General features: G+C 41.1%; 5 protein-coding genes across 7 annotated transcripts in view; 2 read left to right on the top strand and 3 right to left on the bottom strand.

Moving 5' to 3' along the window:
• The first annotated feature begins 1,736 nt into the window (after nt 1–1,736).
• Nucleotides 1,737–2,499, top strand: SARC_05989 (hypothetical protein). Its single transcript, XM_014300126.1, has one exon. The coding sequence runs from the start codon at nt 1,845–1,847 to the stop codon at nt 2,340–2,342; it is 498 nt and encodes a 165-aa protein (XP_014155601.1). The 5' UTR covers nt 1,737–1,844; the 3' UTR covers nt 2,343–2,499.
• A 3,028-nt stretch (nt 2,500–5,527) lies between these two features.
• SARC_05988 (hypothetical protein) lies at nt 5,528–7,174 on the bottom strand. The gene has a single exon (XM_014300125.1). The coding sequence runs from the start codon at nt 7,077–7,079 to the stop codon at nt 5,820–5,822; it is 1,260 nt and encodes a 419-aa protein (XP_014155600.1). The 5' UTR covers nt 7,080–7,174; the 3' UTR covers nt 5,528–5,819.
• An 835-nt stretch (nt 7,175–8,009) lies between these two features.
• SARC_05987 (hypothetical protein) lies at nt 8,010–11,523 on the top strand. Its single transcript, XM_014300124.1, has 5 exons — nt 8,010–8,455; nt 9,427–9,561; nt 9,923–10,001; nt 10,128–10,180; nt 10,430–11,523. The coding sequence occupies exons 1-5, from the start codon at nt 8,324–8,326 to the stop codon at nt 10,622–10,624; spliced, it is 594 nt and encodes a 197-aa protein (XP_014155599.1). The 5' UTR covers nt 8,010–8,323; the 3' UTR covers nt 10,625–11,523.
• Nucleotides 11,524–12,137: 614 nt separating this feature from the next.
• On the bottom strand, nt 12,138–15,985 carry SARC_05986 (hypothetical protein). The gene is made up of 3 exons (XM_014300123.1): nt 13,455–15,985; nt 13,105–13,264; nt 12,138–12,815 (listed from the first exon to the last, which is right to left on the bottom strand). Exons 1-3 carry the CDS (start codon nt 15,767–15,769, stop codon nt 12,624–12,626), a joined length of 2,667 nt encoding a protein of 888 aa, XP_014155598.1. The 5' UTR covers nt 15,770–15,985; the 3' UTR covers nt 12,138–12,623.
• A 1,203-nt stretch (nt 15,986–17,188) lies between these two features.
• The window catches only part of SARC_05985 (hypothetical protein), a 5,924-nt gene continuing 876 nt past the window's right edge, over nt 17,189–22,236 (bottom strand). Inside the window, exons 2-11 of one of the 3 annotated variants that reach the window (XM_014300120.1) lie at nt 21,642–21,929; nt 21,202–21,353; nt 20,695–20,855; nt 20,415–20,486; nt 20,051–20,179; nt 19,657–19,710; nt 19,422–19,519; nt 18,976–19,117; nt 18,248–18,370; nt 17,189–18,015 (exon numbers count right to left, since the gene is read on the bottom strand). In XM_014300120.1, coding sequence (XP_014155595.1) covers nt 17,857–18,015; nt 18,248–18,370; nt 18,976–19,117; nt 19,422–19,519; nt 19,657–19,710; nt 20,051–20,179; nt 20,415–20,486; nt 20,695–20,855; nt 21,202–21,280 — 1,017 coding nt within the window. In that variant the 5' untranslated portion in view covers nt 21,281–21,353; nt 21,642–21,929 and the 3' untranslated portion in view covers nt 17,189–17,856. The remainder of the gene's footprint in view (nt 18,016–18,247; nt 18,371–18,975; nt 19,118–19,421; nt 19,520–19,656; nt 19,711–20,050; nt 20,180–20,414; nt 20,487–20,694; nt 20,856–21,201; nt 21,354–21,641; nt 21,930–22,236) is intronic. The other 2 variants (XM_014300122.1, XM_014300121.1) reach the window with 2 other exon arrangements.

Genomic DNA, 22,236 nt, shown 5'->3' with positions numbered 1-22,236 from the left:
TATATATATATATATATATATATATATATAGTAGTATATATATATATATATATATATATATATAACGTAGTATATATATATATATATATATATATATATATATTACATGTATGTGTATGTGTACAAGAATAGGTATCTGTTGGATATGAGAATAGATATGTACATGAGTATGCTAATAGCTACGTGTACATGAGTGCGAATAGGCATGTGCATTTATGTTGATAGGCACGAGTCTGAGAATAGGTATAGATATGAGTGTGTATGAATAGACGTATGAATAGGCATGTGTATGTGTGAATAAATAGGCATGTGTATGTGTATATGGATACGTACGTATATGTGTATGTGTAAGTAAATAGACGTGTGAATGGATAGTGAATGGTGCGTGCACGTGTTTGTGAACAGACAGGTATATGGATATGTGAATGGGTATTTGTGCGTTAAAAGTGTACGTGTACGCCTATACATATGTATGTATGTGTGTAAAAATGTGTGAATAGGCATGTGCCTTTGAATGTGAATAGGTGAGTATACGTGAGTGTGAGTAAGCCTGTGGATTTATATGTGAACAAGTTTGTGAACGTGTACATGTGGGCGAATAGACATGTGCATGGGTATGTCAATAGGTATATAGTATATATATGTGCGTGAATAGGCATGTGCATAATGTTGTACACGAATAGGCATGTTGATGTGGATAGGTATGTGGATGTGGATATGTATGTCTATGTAAATGTATATATGAATAGGTATCTATATGAATAGGGGTATGTGAATTGGCATGCGTATGTCTATGGAGATAGGTACGTGTATGTGTATATGTGTGAATAGGAATGTGAATGGATATGTGAATAGGTGAATAGGTACGTGTGTGTGTATGGTTATGTCAAAAGTTATGTTTATGCGTATGTCTGTATGTGATAAGTCATGCGTATGTGTATGTGGATAGATATGTATATATGTTATGTGTATGTGAACAGGTATATGTATGTGTATGTGTATGTGAATAGGCGTGTGTATGGGGCCACTTCACATTTTTTTTAAAACACATGCAACCATTTGTTTGTTTTTTAGTCCACGTAATATGTAATTATGCGAGAATCCTGCGGTCCATCGAATTCTCTCGCCTCTATAGAGAGCGCCTTGACCACGGTGACACGGTCCTGCGGGCGGGGGGGGGGGTGAAGATTTTTGCAATGACTATGGTCTTATCGCAGCCATCTCAACCACCCGCTATTTCATGATAACAGTCCTGTTTAAAATATGACTTGTAGCAAAGTAATTTCAGACGAGAAAACATAAACGATCACTTTTATAAATCATATTTATATATCTAATACACAAGATCAGAATCAATAAGAGACATGAACAGAATATTTCAATTTCGGGTTAAGACGCTTTTGTTGTTTATTTTTGAATATTGTGAACTTTTTTTTTTGAATAATTTAGTGCTTAGAGATTCTGACCAATTAAAAGAAGTATGAACCGTGACAACGTAATTTTTGACAGCCAATGACCAATTTGCAATGAATTTTTTTTGAATTTTTTAGATACATTGGTTGCGAAGGAGAACACATATGCTCTCAGCCAATCATGTATATTATTGTTGTTTGGTGGCCGATTTGGGTCATCTCTGGGGCGTTTACTCAATATCGAGCCACAATCGAACATAAATTTGTGAAAAATGAGAATATTCTTCTGGATATGTATACGCCCGTTCACTTCTTATACCACTACCACTCTGCTACTTTTCACAACCAGTATAAGTGTGAGTTTTCAAAATCGCTGAACACGTCTACCAGCAGATTATTTAAATCCAAAGTTCCCAACCTACCTAAACAAGAATGAAGGTCGTATTTGCACTCGCTTCCCTTTTCGTTGCCACTGCCTATGGTAAGCACGGTCAGGTTGAGTTCTTCAACACTGTGGATTGCAGTGGGGACCATGTTTTGAACAGTGGATTCGATAGCATGCAGAAGCTGTGTACTCAGCAGAGCACCGCCGTAAAAGTGTCCGAGTTGGGTGATGTTGAGTACAGATTCTTCCGTCTGAGTAACGATTACGACACCGAGGTACTAATGTTCCCCACCGAAGCTGAGTGCCAGGACTATCCCCTTCAGTTCACCACCACCGAGGAAGTTGCCTTCATTCGATCGACCGACGGTGGAAAATGCCAAGTGTGTATGCGCTGTGGTGACAATGTTAAATCCGTTAAAATTACTCCTCTAATCAGCTCTACCGATGTAAACAGCAAGAGCAATAACGAAAACAGCGCCGGATCATTTGCACCCACGACCGTAGGAGCCTTGGCAGTCGCCGGAGCCGCCTTCCTCCTGGCCTAAGTGTTAATATAATACAATGGATAGTGTATATATAGGAAACATGAATTATTGAATACCTTCTGGATCGTCTCTCGTCAGGGCTTTGTAACTCCGATAGATTGAGGCACATTATTTTCTTCTATAATAAAAAAAGGCTGTGGATCAAACTATGTTCGTGCTAGCTTAACATTTCATATATCTATATAACCTTTCCCCGGCGTTGGCGCCGGGGATAGTTGCTACCTGATTGGAACGTTTGATTCGAGAGATCTGTAGTTGACCAGCCCCTCCCGCGATGTTGAGCACCACGACAAGTAGGTATTCCATTTTAAGTGTAGCTGTATTTACGATGTGGTTTTTGCCTATTTGCGTTCGAGTTCTGTGTCTTTCATTCACAGGCTGAATTCCTCAATTTGACGATCGCGCTATTGCTTCAAAGTTCAATGTATAATTTGAGTACCGATGATATAGATATGTACACATGTGTTAGTATTCCATCTAAAGATAACATCTGCGTGTATAGTTTTTGTCATCGGTAAATATCTCTGCACGTGCAAATATATGTTAAGGAATATATGCAGTCTATTCTCAGTCGTTATCTGTATATGAGCTACATGTAAGTATCATTTATTTTATTTGCACACCATCAGAAAGCTAGAAGATAGATTGCTGTAGTTTATTGCTGACCAATCGGCCCATAAAGCTAGATGTTCGTGTGCTATTCTTGTCGCTCCATGAGTAAGTATGACCTGTGCATACTGAGCAATATATACTGCTGATTTTCAGTCGTCACCAGTTCAAGCGCTACTTGTATAGAGAACCTACTCGTACACCGTGAGTACGCTTGAAGATGGCTTCCAGCAAGCTGTCCGAACAAAGGAGCGTTTCTTTTACTTGGTAAATCGACTTACAATACTATTTGCGTGCTATTAATGTCACTGCACGTACAAGTATATGCCTGTACAGGTGGAATGTATGCAGTCGAGTATCAACCGTTTCCTGTTTACGCGCTACGGGTATATATCATCTTGCACACCATTAGTGCGCTAAGAGGTAGTTTGCCATAAGTTGTTGAAGTAATAGCGTTTCTCTCTTTCTCGTGTAATAGTCGATATCATTAGGCATTAAGTGGATTTAGAATAGAGCAAATTCTGGAGGCGTAGAGAAAAATCAGCGGAAACATGTTTGTTCTTGAAACCGTCTTATGCGTGTCAATATGTTTAAGGCAAAGTTTGCCAAATTTTAAAGATGCTGCCCAGATTGCTGGTATGATGTCAGCGGTATTTGTTGCCAGAACAAGTTAATTGGCCAAAAATATATCAAAATCGTGCACACTTTGGTGTTTCTATTACCCAAGTCTATTTGTCGTATCAGTTGCTTGAAATGGCTTATTGTTAGGCCTGGATCGTTCCGGTATGGTGGACTCTGTAAAACACAGTAATGGCAGACTGCGATCCAGCTGAGTTATTTGTTTTCTGTTGCTGTTGTTTTGTCAAGTGCCGAGTCTTGTCCAATTTCAGTGTATCACAGTGACAGATTAGCATTTATGGTTACGTGGATTGTGATTGTTGGTAGTACAGCACTGTCGACTATACACCGCATGTATTATAGTGTGTTCCTCGCAGTGGGATACGAGTTGCACTTGGTTCTGGATCGTACAATCATGGGTGTCCCTGACCTTGCCTCTTTCAACAATGGCTGCAAGCAAGGAGAACCAATAATTCAGATGTGGGTATTCTTGGAGTGTGTTCTGTTCATATCCTGATTACGGTAAGGGTGAGTGATGTGAATACACCCAACACGAAAACCTATATATCACGCCTGGACAACACTCAAATGTTTATAAACGTATACCTTGACTGGTTCCAAACGTTTTGAATGCATTTCACATCATTGCAGAGTAAATATTTCCTTGAAACCCAGATGGCGAGCATCAGAAATCTGACGAGGGGTCAGTGCCTTTTGTTTTTCGTGCCTACGTAATTGTGAGCGACACGGTATGATGAAATATTTGCAAGTGTGTATATCAGTCAATAAATAGTACTCATCTCAACTGGTTTTGTAGCAATATATCCGTCTTCTCGAAGGATTCTGAGGCCAGCAAGAGAGATGAATATTACTGTGGGTAAATTTGAGGGTCTAGAGACGCCTACATGTGCTGCGAAATATAGACCACTGCAACGGCGCATGCAAAACATCAGAATTGATTCAGTCGCCTCAGATGTTTTCTGTCGCCACGGATTCCGCAGCTGAAAGATGAGTTGATTGTTTAAAGTTTGTATATGTTGGAATCTGATACTGCAAATGAGGAATTGGTGAGGTGTGTATTCCATGCGCTTAGATTACCGGTGTACAATTGCACAGTCGCTCGTACTACACTAGTTCCATTTCAAAGTTGCGTTGTGTATACTACAAAACATTTAGGCAGTGACAATGCATACGGAACACATGCATTTCATTTCAAGGTAGAGCAAAACTGATCCGTTAAGGACATTGCTGCAGCTTAATCCACGGTATAAATCGGTATCAGCTTCCAACTTTGTTCGAATGTGGTTTCGCGATTACGTAGCATTTTTCTATTCATTGTGTGCTTGAAATTGAAATTAGTGGAAATACAGTCGCGGGTGCGCTGGTCATATATTTTATGTGATTGAAGTGATCGAAGTAGTATATACCTACAAGCTACTATGTGTATACTCAAGCACCTTATCATTATCCAACATTCACATCAGCATATTGAATGAGTAAGAATATAGTTGTACCTCTTCCCTCGAGTTATGTACAGGAATTGACAAGTTGGCTGGTATTACACTGTCATCGCTCTGTCGGATATAAATAGCGCTCAAAGCTGGGCGTTTAGCCGGTGACATATGTCAAAGTCCACCGCCGCGCATATATTCTAAAAAAAAGAGCTGTTGCTAAATATATAAAGTACCATCGTCTCACAAAACCTGATCTTTTGTAATTATCTGATTAGCTCTATATAATATTGCTCATAGTTAGATTGGAAAGATGGAATATCAAGATATCATCACACATCCCTGTCAACTGTTTGGCATAATAAAATATCTATGCATATGATACATGTACGGCTCTCACATTTTTCGACTTCAATCTAATATTATAATTTTGTTCATTGACAGTGTAAATGTGTGTTACGCATGCATACATGCTGTGAATGTGTATGACTACCTCATGGTAATAGTCTCGGTACTGTGACTACTTTCAAATAGGCACTTAGGTTTTAATTCGGAAACGCGACTATAAAAATCTAGTCATTTATTTTAAATACTAATCATCTGTCTCTGAATGTACTCGTGTAGACAATGACTTCTGGTACGGTTGGCGAGTACGCGGTGCAAACGCTGGATCCCCTATGCAATATGTTAATAAATAAATAGAAGCACTTTCTGCAATATTTGACACCCGGATTTGAAAAATGGGACGAGTTAGCGTCACACTCCACATTTTCCTGGCCTAGACAGACTTGTATCTTATTTATACATCTATTACACTATTCATATTTGTTATTACTCGTTGATGCTCCAAAGCCGTTTGTAAATTAGCTAATGATCCATTCAGCGTGTGCCGTGACGGGTGCGAAGTGTAGTTGCGTCGTGCTGAAATGACCGGCATTAATTGGATTCCAGACGCGGAGTACTGTCGTTTGTTATGCTGTTCTTGTTGCGTCTGTGCCGCTCTAGAGACTTCCCAGTCGTGGTTAAGTATGTAGTTAAGGTCACATGATAAATTGCGTTCACTAATTATAAATAGCGCGTGGTGCACGAGTTCACGGATTAGTTGTGAAGGCGCTGCAGCTACCACTATGGAGCCGGTTTTACTGTATTTTTTGGCACGCTGAAACAATTGAACGAGTAGCCGTGGGTGTACCGCAAGTGTGTATGTACCACCTATGCTAGCTATAAGCTCCCCGGCTTTCAACCCCGCCTTGTCTCCCAGCCCGCCCTCTGAAACGCGAGTAATTGTACCCTTCTCGGAGAAGGATAAACCGATGGATTCCTCTACTACACTTTCAGAGCCGAAACTAGAGACTTTAGCTCTGTGTATTCGAGAAAGATAACTGCTATGACGTTTGAGACTACCTTGCGCGTGTTCAGTGTGTGATTGAAACTTCATCAAATGATTTTCAAGTATGGCCTTGTCTACTACTTCTACTGTGATATCTGTCAACGAGCTGAGGTACAAATACACAGCGCTGATTTGGCCGTCGAATGAGCTTACGGGTTTGTTGTTGATACGTGTGATCTCGTCTCCAAAATTTAAACCAACGCGATACGCCGCTGATAGATGGCGAAAGGCCGGGCACACAGTGCTGAATTTATCTATCCAAACTACAAGCAACCGCCCCCTGATAAACCTCATCTCACATCCAAAGTAGTCACTCTTTGACTTGCTGACTGTCAATTCGCGCTTGGGCTTCTGACACAGGGAAATCTGGTCGTATTCGGTTTCGGCCGTGATGATACTTGAGCTAGACTCTACACCATATGCGGATCCAGTACGCGCTGAACTCGATGCAACTGCATAAAACGAGGCCGCAATAGCGTGGAATGGAGACGTGCGCACAACAGGTACCTCAGGGAAATGTTGTCGCACATTGGGAAGTGTTTGGGCTCTACAAAATGCGGTCACCTCACTTGCGCTCAGACAGGATAGCGTGTTCCTGTGACCATCTCTATTCGAATATATATTGGCAGGGTACGCAAACAGCTTAGGACGTGTATCGGTGCGGGTCATCGCTGAGACTGATATTTCTATAAATATATATAGTGTGTAAACTTACTGGAACTTGTTAGCGAGAGTAGAGAGGTGAGATGTGGATCAGTGCTCCACTATCAACAAAATGATACTGTGAACACTGAACTGTCTGTGATATATAGTCAGCGCTGTCTGCGAAGGTCGTGTGCTGTGTGAGAACTGACAACTGACAACTGACACAAGTAACAAACTATCAACGCGTCTTGCACACAGCCACACACTCACAGCAGTGAACAGACAAACTGGCAATATGGCTTTCACTATATTTTGTACACGCGCGACCTACATAGTGTAACCAATGATATCACCTTTCGAGCTCGAAGCTACAATGAGTCACTGCGATTATGATTCAGACGAATCAGAACTCCCTAATGGACTGGATAACATGGACTAGATCTGGCACTTGCACCAAAATTTAAAAAAAGAAAAAGCAGCACGACTCTCAGACTCTCAGTCTCTCAGTCTCTCAGAGACTCAGACTTCTCAACTCTCAAGTCTCATCTCTCAAGAAACACACTCCTCATCTCATCAGGGATGCCATTCAGCAGTCAAGAATCAAGACTCAAGCCAGAGCCAACTTGGGCTCATCATTAGTACTCTGCAGGTGTGGACTCTGGACTATGTACTCTGGAGTGAGAGATCCTGTTAGAGACAGTGGTCATTGGTTATTTATTTCTAAAAACTGGTTTTATCTTGATAAATGAATGTTTTATTGTTCTTTTATTTATATATAAAAATACGATACATAGGTCTCTCGGGGTTTTTATTATAAAAGTAACAATATGTAATCATATGTACTATTACTACATACTGAAAAGCAAAGTCCATACTCCCATCGTCCATAGCCGTCTTCTTAATTATTAAATACAAACGCCGTTTTGAACTTTTGCATAGCACGGGCCGGCTGGCCCCCTCTATTTTTTTTTGATTCGAAAATCAACTCGATAGTCGAGGACTCGAGGCGTCCAGCCTGCCAGGGGCTTCCAGCGAAGATTTTAGTATCGTTTTTTTTTAATATTCAAAAAAAACAAAACAAAGACAGAAACAAAAATTGTAAATATCGAACTTTTGAAATAGTAAGTATGTATAGGTTTCAATTTAGAGAAGGGTGTAACTGGTAACAGCTTGTATCTGTTGCTTCTCATTTTCACTGCTGTGTATGTGAGCCTGATGAGTGTATGATTTGTACAAGTCGCAAGTCGTGAACGCACAGTCAGAACGACATGATTGGAGGAATAGAACATCTTGCCCAGTTGGGCCGCTTCCATACTCTCATGGACAGAGCTTTAGGTGCTTTATGGATTAAGGGATCACGAGACTACACCGACAACACGGACGATGAGCTTCGTACACAGGTATGCTTGGTCGAGATATTTTGTGTGTGTGTAGCGTGTGCTGAATCTTCAGCCGCTGTTGCCCTTCTGTTGTGTAAATTCCCCGACATTCCACATAATAACACTCAATCTATACCTAAATATTGAATGTATGTATATATGTATGTATGTATGCACGTATGTATGTATATATGTATGTATATATGTATGTATGTCTGTATGTATTTATGTATTTATGTATGTATGTATATGTATGAATGTATGTATGTATTTATGTATGTATGTGTAAGTGTGTGTGTATATATATGTATATATGTATATATACATATGTATATATATATATATATATACATACACATATATATTTATACAAATGAATGTATCTATAATATATATATATATATATATACTTATAAACTTGTATATCTGTATACTTGCATACTTGTATACTTGTATACTTATACACTTATACTCATCTACGTATATCTATGTTTTCCTGCGCACATGCATGCATATAAGTACGTTTGGGCACACATACACACAAATGAACACATGTATACCTGGTAGTGTGAACATGTATGAATTTAATAATTGTAGTCTTTGTACTTTTGCGCTTTTTTTGTGCAGTATATCATACGAGGGCGTATGTGTCTCGTTTACACATTGATTATTGTCGACTTATTTCAAGAGGTCATATTCACTTTTGGCTGGACTCTCATATATAGCAAAGTGGGATGTATCTGGCATACTGTATATTTCAGAACTGATCATTTTCCTGAGACATAGCACAAACATACATCCATTTCTGTACACGGGACATTTACCTCGGTTCAGGTCGTCTACCTGAACCTTGTTATTTTATTCATCCCGTGTGTATATAGTATGTGTATACGGGATCAGCGTCGCGACATATTTTCATTGTTTGTCAGAACAGTAGACTTTAAGTTTTTTTTTAACCACCTTTCATGGATTCTCCTAGTTTCTTCTTTCAGTTATATCAAACAGTATTCGCGAGGTATAACGAGGATTTCAATGAGCAGATGCAGCGTATCGAAACATCTATGATTCTTCTTGAAATTTGGAAACGTATGAACAATCAGTCGACTCCAGCTTGGAAATTACTCGAGGTGGTTTGACTATTCTCATTTCACTATAAATCACAATATATCTCGTTGCTCATCATTATAGTACGGCCGACAGCATATTTCATAGCGAAACAATGCTGTGCCATGCGACAAATCGGTGCTTCTTGTACGCATGAACATACCTCAAAAATGATGCAAACAAAAGATACCATTTTGTGATGCAGTCGAAGCGCAAATATGCTAATGCTCGTGAGATTTTATTAGACTACAAATATTTTAAGAGTTCTATCATAGCCCAATACTCTTCCACTTAGGGCCGATGATTATTTGTGCGGCGTAGTTACCTTTCACAATTCACCAATATTTAATGAATTCTTTTACCATTCAATCGATATCCTTTCAGACAAAATGTGCTCAGAAGGTTTGGGAACATACTGAAAAGCATCCACGCATGAGCGACAAGGATTCTGCCAAGCTGCTTGGTGAGCTTTCGTATTAATGTTCTTCCAATTGGGGTATTATGTCAATTGTGATATCCTTTGCCATATTTTGTGTTATGTTTGGTAGAATCTAACTGTCCTGTTTTTTATATTGTTCGAATTCAACAGCGCTAACAATCATCACCTTTACCGTGTCCGCCGAACAAATCCAATCGAAAAAGGTATGCTCTTTCCCATATCGGGAGCAAAGTTGTATAACTTCTCGAAGATCTAGTATCACCAAGGGAATTCTCCACAGGCAATCGTTCTGGTTTCTCCAAGTTTCTCCCTCCATAAACGGTCATAGGACGTAATATAGTAAATATTCTTTTGTATATTGCACATTTGGATTGCGTCGTCAGATCAGTTGTATTAAATTGAAGAAGATATCTTGTTATTCTAATCTTATGATATACTTCATTTCACCATAGGAAAACATTGGAGAGAGACGTCCGCGGGAGTTCAGACGGAACAAAACGTTCCGATGTGAGTTGAAATCAGAGAGCTTGGTCAATGGTGGGAATGGAGGGCTTCTTGCTCTGCCGTCAAACGAACAAACTTCAATCAAAGCAAAACCAGGTCGTACGCGCAATTTCGAACGCACGCGTCATCGTTTAGTCAACTAGCAAGGGACATCTCTCGTCGACGTTTTGAGGTGTTCAAATCTGTCGATTGGAAAAAATAATTGATTATCGTCAACATATGCGGACACGTTTGCCGGCATGACTGATGACTCGCACACACGCATACATTTCCTTTCTGTGGAGAGCCAGTCACGCAAGTCAGCTTTAATATTAATCGTTGAAGAGTTGGATTGATATGTGCGTACCGGAAACTATGCGTCTCGTACACTTACATGCGCCCTCACACTCAGCCGTACATTATTTGACGACTGCGCAAGGAGACCTGCTTCAGAAATCACTCAAGGTTACACCCCTGCAGAATGCCTGCATGATCGTGGTGATAGGCCTCGAGAAGATACCTTTTGGTCAACAATGCTTTTAATTAGTCTACCGACGGACTCAGTTAAAGTATGATGTGTGCTTGCCCTAAATATTCACAATGATTGAAAGGCTTGATGATAGCAGCGCGCATGAAGAGTGGTCACTTCTTTGCAGCAACGCGGTTCATCGCTGTCAGTCACTATGCTTCAGCAGTTTAGCCGTGTTGAAACTTTCCAAGTATGTTCTCGCGTGTTGCCTATCTGATCCAGATTCCAGCGTGCTGCACAAAACACGGGTGAACACACTTATACAAAATTTGGTACACATGCAACGCTGAAGTTGTATTATGTTGAACTGGCGCAGAGAATGTTGGTTTTGAAAGCTGACAGGATCAGCTGAGCTACATACGCCCCTATAGCGATAGATCCGAATGGAATACTCACAGGAAAGGAAACTCTTTCTACGCAATAAAGCAATCAGCCATTTGGTTGTCCATCGGTTGTAAATATGCACTGAGGTGGTCGTAAGGAAGATGCCATAGGCAACTGCTACAGAATACTACTGATGAATTGGGATAAAGCGTTAGCAGTTCTGCTCTTGGTCATCGTTTCATATCTTACTATTCATAAGTTGCATGCACTCGTTTGTTTCTTTTTAAAATACAGCAGCCATTCAGTGCTGACAATTCGATTTTTCAGATACCCTCCCATCTTACGAATGTACTGTTATTCGATGTTATCCTGAACACGTTTCCTTTGCAACACGTATTGGTTCAAAGGATATCCAATCTGTTCCTGACGACCCGAGATTTATTTGCACTACTAGTTGTAGATACACACGATTCACATGCTCTTTGTGTTCAACCAACACATTGTCAGCTACAACTGCACTTTGACGCGCGTCTGTATCGGGTGATATTATGATTTTCCAAAACAATGTGGTATGCACAAGCTCATTCGTACCAGTACAAGCGGCTTTTACCCCGTGTGGATAGTAACTTGTATGTTTACTTACTGTCATAACTGCTAGTCATTAAAACGAGATCAACTTTACAACAGCAATGATGCTTGTAATGAACATGTGCACGTGAGATGGAAATTATGTGACTATTGAATCGTTCCAAGGTTGCACTATTGGCACTATTAATTATGCAAATATCGAGTCGCAAAATGGAAAATGATATACGCACCACCAGCAAATTCGACTTAAGTTTATTCTTGTAGGTGTAGCGTAGCTTCAGAGAGGAAGTAGTACTGATTCAAGGTGTCAACGCTTGTTGTTTTCCGCAGCGTACTAATTAAAAGATTTCAAGGTTTGTTGTGTTTTTGAAGTACCAAGGATGTATTAACCTTGGCGAAATAAGAAGGGGGAAATAAAGTAGATAGGCTCGATGATCAATGCTCACTAAATAGCCAATACATAGATATACAGCTAGGATGAGCGCGTGCCTTGGATGAGTTCTGTAAATGCTTTTGCTTTCTCGTTGTCAGCGCGATCTCAATCAACATATTTGCAACATTAGACTACACGCATGTCCTGCATGACATAGTCATAAAGCTCAGTTGATTCTACAGCTGAACAATCGTTATATACTCTGTGCTCACCAACGCCAATTGTATACTTGGAGGTATACAGCGGATACATGATAACTCAGAATAGTGCTTGAGTAACAGTTTTCAGCTCACACGTCGATGTTACTTCTACGACAGGGTTGTTTGAGTTGCCAGTAGGCAGCGACACCGCCTTCGTGAACAGCAAAGGCATTCCGGTACAGGTCGAACACTATCTCATCAATCGTTAGGAAATCGCGCATGTCCGCAAGTGCGAATGATCCGGATTCCGTGGTGTGTACTTGCAAGTGCTTCACAACATCCTGTACAGCGTAAATAGATAGGGTATTAGGTTCTATAATGTTAGCCAGAACGCACGCTAGATACCTCTTATGAATGTTCTCCATCTAAAGTGGGATTATAAACATGAATAATAATGGCGCTCACAAACACACAAAAGTGCTTTATTGATCTGCAGAGGGCTAGGGAAAATAATAAAAAGTACTGCCTTTTGTACGAGTCCGATCGTGCCAATTATATATATAAATCTACAATAGGCCACTAACATGGATCACGATCATACACTCTGTAGCAAGAAATACCCATCCTTACCTGTTGTACACAGGATATTACTTGGTGGTAGCTCTTCTCTGGCGAATATGCGGTGCGCAACAGGAACGAACCATCACGACCATCCTTTCGCAGGTACTCGACAGCTTCATCTTCGCTTAAATCGAGCACAGCGTAGGTATTGAAAGCGAACGGAAAGGACCTGTCTCAACAAAACAACATAGAAACATGGCAAAAATGAGATTCTTGGTGGTTTGTTGTGCTGACAAACATCGCTACACCGAAGCGACTAAAAAACTGAAATATAACACAAAATGTGCGACGAATTTGACCACATTTCTTTAAGCATTGCTATCAAGCGCACTTATTGATATAAGCAAAAAAAAACTTACGTGCAAACATAACAGGGCAATGGCGTTCCGATTTTAGTCTCCGTTGATAACTGCAATTCATTGGCACACCCCCAGTGGTAGGTATGGCCGCACGCCGCAACATAGAGCGCTTCCCCGCGTTTCTTCATTACCTGTCCACACAAGATGCACATAGCAGTGCGCTCGTGCGACTCGTAAGCATGATGTCCGCGTTTAGTGTGGACACCACTCCATGCTTGTCCCTGAGGTATGTTTGGATGACAATGCTCCTGCGTAAGGAGTGTATCGTCTACTGACGCTTGCGGTTCTATGTGCACAGTCATGTCTGTGCACACTTCCAGACAGCCTCTTATTTCTGTGCACGCATGCACTGACTGTCCCACTTCAGCAGTCAAGTGACAATCGCACTCAGACAATGTATACTCGAGCGCATGATTGCACGGTTTTCCTACCATTAGACCAGGCGAGGGCGTCCCACAGGGTGCGTCAATCGAAGATGTACTTTTAGTGCGTTCATGGTATCCGAAACTACTCTCACTGCAGCTTGAAAGCGAACTAGCATTCGTGCCGAAGCTGTCTTGGTGCCGAAGCTGTCCGCTAATAGTGGCATTGGAAGTCCTGCTTGGGGGCCTAGTAGAAGTGCCGTGAATAGCGCCTTCAGACAAAGTATTTACACCCCGATACGATCTCACAGCTTCGCCTTCACTATTGGCATCAAGGATCCTATCAATCATTCCCTTTGTGTACTCTTCAAATAATGCCGCGTGCGTGCTGTACTCATTATCTTCAGTCGACTGCACGTCGTGATCTGATCTCTCCCTGCTACGACGCATTGCCAAACTCTCATACAGATGCATATATGATGGCTCCTCGGAAACCTGGTATGAATCTCCGGCATCGAATGCTAGCAATTCCCGCTCAGTGGTGCTCCTGACCAAGCCTAACGTCGTGCTATGGGAATTGCTGCTTGGGATCGCAGGAACACTGGAATGTGGTTTTATTACCAACTCGGCAGATTCCGACGATGCGCCAATACCACCCTCGTATATTTCATTCTCACTCAGACCTATAAAATGTGCGCGAGATCGACCGTTAAAGAGCCCCGAGTGGCGGTTGCTTGTGCGTGGTAAACCACCAGTCTCTTTGCTATGTTTCTGACTGCTCTTTAGAAATCCGTTCTTTTTATCTCTCTTAACATCTTTCCCGTTCCATTTCATCCCTGTGTACGAACCTGCACACTTCACTTCGGGTACAAAATTCTCAGGTGTGGATATACTTCGACCGTTTCTGTTCTTCGCAAGACCCAGCGACGTATTAACCTTTCTGATGGACGCAAGAAAAGTGCTATTTGGCCTCTTTGGATCACTATGGCGGCGAACGTGCGTGCGCCTAGGTTCTGGTTTCAAACATGCGTTCGTAGGTATGTTACTAGCTGTTCTGTTGATTCTAATGGGATGGGGAGGCACAGAACGGGATCGGTGCTGTGCATCAGATAGTGAGTCCATATGCTCGTTCATTGCTTTACCTCTCTTAATATCACTTCGGCTACTGCTATTTGGTGCTGACAATTGTTTCTTGATATCACTTCGGCTACTGCTATTCGGTGCTGACATATACTTCTTACCCTTATCCTTTGTGATATGCAAAGACCGCAAGCTAGAACTACCCCCTTCCACGTATTCTGTTGGACCTGCCACCTTCTTAGTCGACACCCAGGACGTAGGCAAGCGTAATGACCACTTCTTCCGCTCCACTTGAGCACTTGTGTGTGTATCCTTGTACATTTTCTGCGTTTGTGATTGCAATTGCGAGCGCGAACTAGTTTTCCCACGGCCAACCGAGGCTGTTGACACGAGTGCCAATAATTCGTCCGTCTCTGGACTGTGTCGCGTGCATTCCAGATTATGTCGCTGTGAGTTCTGATATGCGGAACTATTACTATTACAAGATAATCCACTGTCCTGACGCTTCATACGCCCGTGTTCAGGCACAGAGCGGTGTCTTGTGGCTGATACATCCATATCCGCTGCACTTATCGATACTCTGCGCACTCTTTCAGGCGAGGTCTTACGATCTTTAGTGTGACACTTGTACATGGATTCGTGTACCAATCCTGCTAGATGAGCGTCTAATGGAGTCACGCTGCGTCGAATATCTAAATAGTCATTTCTTCTTCCGCCAGACCTGACTCTAATGCTTTGAGATAATACACCCTCTCCATCGGTGGACGTATACAGATTCGACACAGGTTCAAAGCCATCTCTAAGGTAACGATCTGTGTTCTCTAGCGTTGCGTTTTCGGAAATTGACCGCGATAAAATTTTGGCGTTGATCATCGTAGTATACGTGTGAGAATTGCAATGTGGATGCCAAGCTACGGGTGATGTGCATACATTAACAAACACGCTTTAGGCATGCATACGCACTCTGGAGGATATATACGTACCTTAAAAGTACATATACACTCTTAGCATACACACGCACTTTAAGCACACAAGCTGACTTTACACAGACATACGTACTTGGACGCTCAATACTACGGACAATTCCCTAGCAGCCTTGTGCTTTTTAAAAATTAAACGGGGGTCAAGTATTTATTTATCTCGATATATTTTTTAAATATTGTTCACACGAAAGTAAAATCTCAACTTCACAACCGGTATTTGATGCATTTTATAAATAAAATTCGCGCCAAGGTTTTAAAAGCACTAAATATGAACTGATCGAGCCATGGTATTTCCCGCAAATGCCCCTTTTATTTTTTTATGTTTTGTTTCTTGTAAAAAACAAAATATGTACGTACAAGAAATAAAAACATCCCCAGAAAAAAACATAGCCCTCTCTAAATTGAACAACAGAGGGCTGTGGAAAAAACCATAAAAAAATGGTTGGGCGCCAGCGTCACGTACATCCGATCACAGTTGCTTATAAAATATATATATATAACATAAAATATCGTCGTACATATAGTCATATATTTTTATATAGACATATTCAACGGTGCATTTTATGTCCCGCCTTCGCTTATTCAAGCTTTTTATGCATCCACGTGACATATTTGTACAGTCGAGTACACGTTATCAATGTTATTATCAGAGTTGCGTTTAGTGTCCCATTTTTGCTTGAAGCTTTTTGTGTTTTCGTATAGGGATAAAGCGTGACTCATTTGTTCATACGTTATTAACGTCATACTGGTATGTATTTAGAGTTGGTTTATGTCCCATCTTTGTTTTTTAAGAGCTTATAGATCTATAGGGATAATGCGTGGAAGCTATATAAAGCTAGAATTAAGCAACTGTAGTCGACTTACCACGCAAATAGAAACCTAAATTATCTGCGAAGAGCTGTTCATTGTATTTGTTGGATGTATTCTATGTTCGTTTGCTTCATACATATTTATTTGGCTTTTCCTTCTTCGTTTGAATCTTATAAATGGTTTAGCTGTTAAATTCAAGATATAAGCGACGCGAATAAAATTTTATAATTATTGTAGGTGGTGCTTACATAGTGCGAGACCAGTGGCGTATCGGCATATCTCATGAACAGTATACAACTGCACTATCATGCCCAAGTAACAATTATTGTGCCCTACTTCTTAGATTTATAGGAAGGCCCAGTTTGAAAGAACTCAAGCTTCATCCAATTCTCAGTACAGTTGGTCACGTCACGAACCTAGCTGTCCTCGTGATGTTAATACTACGTTGACCCCTGATGCGCAAGCCAGCCGTTCTCTAGGAATGCTGTTGCGATATAGTTCCATGATTTATTTATTTCGCAATTTAAGTCTTGTATCACACTGGTAGTATGCACTTGTCCGCTGTAGGGTGTTTTGCAGACTTAATTTCTGTGATCGAATAGCGTAGGTAGTCTATGGTCGTGTTCTTGGCGAAGGAGCATACAATCAAGTACTTGGACCTTCTGAGATCAACCATGATATGTCCAGTTGAAATGATTCTATGGATTCTTGTCTTACCACTGAAGTGATTCTGGACGAATTCAAAATGAGAATGCAGAGTTTTACACTTCAAAGTTCGTTGACAAAGCAGAACTCGCCGATGTAACATAAGATCGTCGCAAGTACAAGTTGAGTGACATGTTATATAGTAGAGAACGTGGTCAAGTAATGATTTTGAAGATTGCTTTTTACAATCAAGCAACTGCAGGAGGGGTCCGCCTGTGCCACCGTGATTTGCGATAGTCGTTTGTATTTATCTCATTGACATGGAAAGGTACTTCTTGTATGTAGCCAGCAGCAATATGTGTGTGCGTGTGTGTGTGTACACATACATATATATGTGTATATGTATATATATATATATATGTATATGTATATATACATGTATATATATATACACATATATATATATTGATATAATAATATAATGATATATTGAAATATATCAGTTACGCGACGCCACCCATCCTAGTTATTCTTTAGCATTTGCACTTGTTCTTCCAGTTGTTCTCGTTTGCCCACACTCTTCTCCGTGAGATACTTCCAGGTGGCTTCTTCTGCCCAGGGTTTGTGGTAGAAGACCGCCGATCTCTCTTCCTCCGCATTGCCGCGCAAATTGTGGGCTGTCTGAAGGTCGAGAATGATACAAGAAGGATGTAGAGAGTTACAATCGCGATATCGTGAGGAGTTGCTATTATCATTCCCTAAAAAAAAACCGACTGCGAATAATGCTCCACCAGAAATACTTCAGTGAAGTTTCAAGCCACATTTCAGATATAGTTCTATCATCAGAATATACTTCATTCGTTATAAGATTTCGATAAATATAAAAGCTAATTGAAGTTGCGGCACACATTACCTTATAGTCTCTATATTGTGATTCGACCCAGCTCTGTGAGAAGGCCACCGGATCCGCAGCGAATCGTTTCATGAAATTTCGTTTTTTCATTGCCTCTTGCAGTTTTGCGATCTTTGTCTTAATCTATGATAGAGAAAATAATATAAAAAGGTTGGCATGCAAGTTGGAAACTCAATTGGTACCGTGTTCGGTATACGCACGCATCCCGCACCTACCTGGGATACGATTGATTGTCAATTTACCGAGGTTCCAACGAGGCGCAATATACCAAAACCCATAGGAACATATAGCCATTGAACAACTTTAGCTGCAACACAACTGATTTCGCATGAGCATGCAAAGCGCACACAAAATACGACTTATACGCGCCCGCACTCTCCTCACTGAACACACCAATGTACGTCCAATTACAAAATAACCAAGGATACACGGAGAAAACGTACGTAGATTTTAACTGTGCTACCAGAAAAAGTATGGTCTTCTACAGTGAGTACGAAGTTTTGAACGCATTTGTGCAAAAATTGATATTGTCATCACTTTGTGCCACAAATGAGAACACCCATCCGCTCACGCAGCCTGACTGAGACCACCGTGCAATCAAGGCACGCCACGCCGGTGACCACACTACTTTCAGATTAAAATACGAAAACATACCTCACAACGATAACTTTATAAAACCACGAAACGAATTCACTGGGACAACCCACGAGCACGCATGATAAACTGACCTGATGGTCGAATTGATTAATTTGATTAAGTTCGCCATCGACCGTATTCAGCAAAAAATTATGTGCTTCCGTGCGCTGTATGTTGTCTCCACCCTGCACCTCAATATCCACGACTAGATCCTTGCCTTCGCCGTCCCCAGGCCTAAATGACCACCGCGAAAGTGGTGTGATAAATTAAGACCGTCAGGCTTTGCAAGTTTCAGCACACAAATAAATATTCAATTGAGATTTGACATCCCGTCGTAGCGTTGCAGGTGTTTCCACAGTACCATACAGATGCAGAAAGCCTCGCAAGAACTTATCCAGCATAGACTATGCGTGGATATACTCGCCGAAGTCGTGAAACAATTGAATACACTTGTAAACGTTAAACCACAATCAAAAGTATCAGCAAATACGTATTAAAAGTATCAGCAAATACGTATGTCGTACTGAGCTTAACTAACCTGATTTCGTATTCCAGGGCAATTACATCCAAAGGTAATAAAAACGGTCGCAATTCCGCTGCGAGCGACGTAAAGTCCATCTCAATACGGCCGAAAATCTGTTCAAAGAATATCGTGTCAGTACTTTCAATGCTATGGGTTAGGTTTGAGGAACGATGCCTACATGTTGAAGACTGTCAGCCACAAAATTCACCCTCTAAGATGAGAAGCATATGCGGCAAAAGGAATTACATACCTGTTGTAGATATATGTCGTTGATTATCCTTGTTTTATCTTGGAGTTTATTCTTCTGCATGAACAAGTAAACATAAACCGATTGGCAGTTAGTACAATTACCTAGTCCGCGCGGGACGTTGATAGCTTACCTAAGACTACTCTGACAATGCCGAAAGTCATACACTGCCAAATGAATGAGCATTTCTCTCTGATACTACGGTCTAAAATAACCCTCGAAAACTCATAGCTCAACGATATGTCGGCTGCATTTCAGTCCGAAAACTCTGGCACAGACGAAGTGTGTGAAGTACTGAAAGGAGACAACCCGGATAGCGTGCTTTTACATACACCTGTAGAATGAAATCTGCTGATTGATGCCGTGAGATTTGCATGTGGTTTAGACATTCACAAACCTGTATATACTGCCATAGGGCAGTGATAATAAACGAGCTTGTACCCCTCTCAATTCCCAACAGCTTCGCAAGCCTCGCATCCAGTTTGTAAACTGGGGGTTGGTTGTCTCGTTCTAGAATGAGCTTGGCCTGTCACATCAAGAGTATGTGGTGGAAACATTACGAAATGGTAGGCTGATAGCACCTGATGGAGCTGTTAGCACCCGGCGGGGCTTTTAACCAGCAAACAATAAAATGCAAAAGAAAATGCATTTAACGCAATCGATCATTATGGTGGTCAGTGAGATTAGCCCCGAATGCGATTAGTAGTTTTGTATATACAGAAACTTGTATCAGCCTCCAACCACGTTTATACACAACATACTGTTGTGTTGATTGTTCCTTTTCTTTTTACTTCTATTCCGTCCAGATCTGCCAAATCCGCTGGGCGATGCCACTGTGTTGGTTTTAAAAGGTAGTGGATGCTTAATGAAAGGTGAAGAACACTCAAGAGCAAACAAAGCGGCCGGCATACTAATGGAACCTTTTGTATGGCTTCCCTATTCTAGATTGGTATTGCGCATGCTGAGGAGTGCTTTTCCTGGAAGACTGGTGAGCTTACACGGACTAAAATACACTATGTAGACATGACCACGGGTACATACCTCCACTAGATGCTTGTCTTTGTACTCGTCCTTATTCAGTTCGATTACGATCTTAGAGAAGAAACTCGAAAACTTGCGGCGTCTCTCCTTAATTGCTATATCATCCAATACTTTCCCCTCAACTCGTAATGTCCAAGCATCCTCTTCCGCTTTAGCGGACACTGCCATAAATCCAACCGTGTCCCACATGTGAGCATGATGAAGTCAAGGATACTTCAGAAGGGAAAACGCAATGTTTAGGATGCGAGGAGGCACAGATAAAGTACGTAGCTTAATCCCATATCCACCTGAGCACTTAGCAAAGCCGTAGTGAATATACCCATGAATCCGGATTGATGGTGCACTTGCGAAGGTATTTAGCTTGCCAGCATATCGAGCAGGTTTGAACTCAAACGTGTACATTGAGTACCACAACTACCACGCAAGCAATTCAGATTCAGAACATATCCACGTTCGACACGACTAACGCAATCGTGCATACAACATACAAACAAAGCAGACATATACCGAATATTCGCAGTGTCTTCGTTGCTCGATGGGGACGTCGCAGGTGATCCTGTAGCTCGAACCGTTTGCGCATGATCATTGCATCGAGTCTTCGCTCCAACACGCACAAGCGCTTATAGGGAATAGAATTGACATCCACAGCTTCAACCTTACTGTGTATCCGATAGTGTATAAATGTTTTTGCGCCATTTCTTATTTAGTCAATGGGAAAACCGAGTAGGTGTGTCGACACGTTTGGTGCCCTAGACGGTTAGGTGGAGACACTGAAGAAGACACTAAACTGTCAGATTGTTGGCATGTAGCGAAAATTACGCCAATACCACACGTTCTAAACCACCATCATACTGCCGCAGATATGTCACTCACATCTAAAAAAACAGCAATTATCAGTACGGCCCTTACCAACCATGCAACCAGCCTGTTTGATACTTTCACAATACCTGGGCAATTGTCGCTCCACCCTTATTATTTTCCTCTTCTTTTTTGGTTTACGATTTGGTGATACGTTTCCTCCCGTATGCCCGCTAACGCGCAAAGCATCGCGTACTTCCTTGGAATTACCATGTTTCTTCTTCTTCGGCACCTTCGACAAAATCAGTCGCAATACAAGGAACAGATTGTCAGTTGTCGTTCTGATTCGATTTTCACCTCACAGCGATCTTGTCGGTACGACATATAAGCCGGACGTCGAGGGTGGACTACGCTTCACTGCTCTTCCAACCGAGTATCTAGCCATCCACGATTTGCCCGACAGCCATCGAAAAAACAATTAAGCAAATGTTACAAAAATCTAATGATAAATTTAATATATATATATATATATGTATGTATGTACGTATGTACGTATGTATATGTCTATACATATACATATATATAAATATAAATATATACATATATATATATGTATGTATGTATATGAATAAGCGTGTCTGTGTGTGTATATATATATATATGTGTGTATGTGTGTGTGTGTGTCACGTGTGTGTGTGTGTCGTCACGTGTGTGTGTGTGTGTGTAGTATGTTGTGTAGTTAGT

This window comes from Sphaeroforma arctica (genome assembly GCF_001186125.1).
Source record: "Sphaeroforma arctica JP610 unplaced genomic scaffold supercont1.410, whole genome shotgun sequence".
In the NCBI taxonomy this organism is placed as follows: Eukaryota; class Ichthyosporea; order Ichthyophonida; genus Sphaeroforma; species Sphaeroforma arctica.
The sequence above is the reverse complement of the archived record's forward strand: the minus strand, read 5'-3'. Positions and strand labels throughout refer to the sequence as shown.

What these genes read in the sequence shown, in the direction of transcription:
- SARC_05986 (XM_014300123.1), bottom strand. Translation starts at nt 15,769, where the DNA reads ATGATCAACGCCAAAATTTTATCGCGGTCAATTTCCGAAAACGCAACG. An exon ending in TTGCCCTGTTATGTTTGCAC is followed by an intron (nt 13,265 to 13,454) that starts GTAAGTTTTTTT and finishes TTGTTGAGACAG; the next exon opens with GTCCTTTCCGTTCGCTTTCA. An exon ending in TAATATCCTGTGTACAACAG is followed by an intron (nt 12,816 to 13,104) that starts GTAAGGATGGGT and finishes TACGCTGTACAG; the next exon opens with GATGTTGTGAAGCACTTGCA.
- SARC_05989 (XM_014300126.1), top strand. Translation starts at nt 1,845, where the DNA reads ATGAAGGTCGTATTTGCACTCGCTTCCCTTTTCGTTGCCACTGCCTAT.
- SARC_05987 (XM_014300124.1), top strand. Translation starts at nt 8,324, where the DNA reads ATGATTGGAGGAATAGAACATCTTGCCCAGTTGGGCCGCTTCCATACT. An exon ending in CAGCTTGGAAATTACTCGAG is followed by an intron (nt 9,562 to 9,922) that starts GTGGTTTGACTA and finishes ATATCCTTTCAG; the next exon opens with ACAAAATGTGCTCAGAAGGT. An exon ending in GGATTCTGCCAAGCTGCTTG is followed by an intron (nt 10,002 to 10,127) that starts GTGAGCTTTCGT and finishes CGAATTCAACAG; the next exon opens with CGCTAACAATCATCACCTTT.
- SARC_05988 (XM_014300125.1), bottom strand. Translation starts at nt 7,079, where the DNA reads ATGACCCGCACCGATACACGTCCTAAGCTGTTTGCGTACCCTGCCAAT.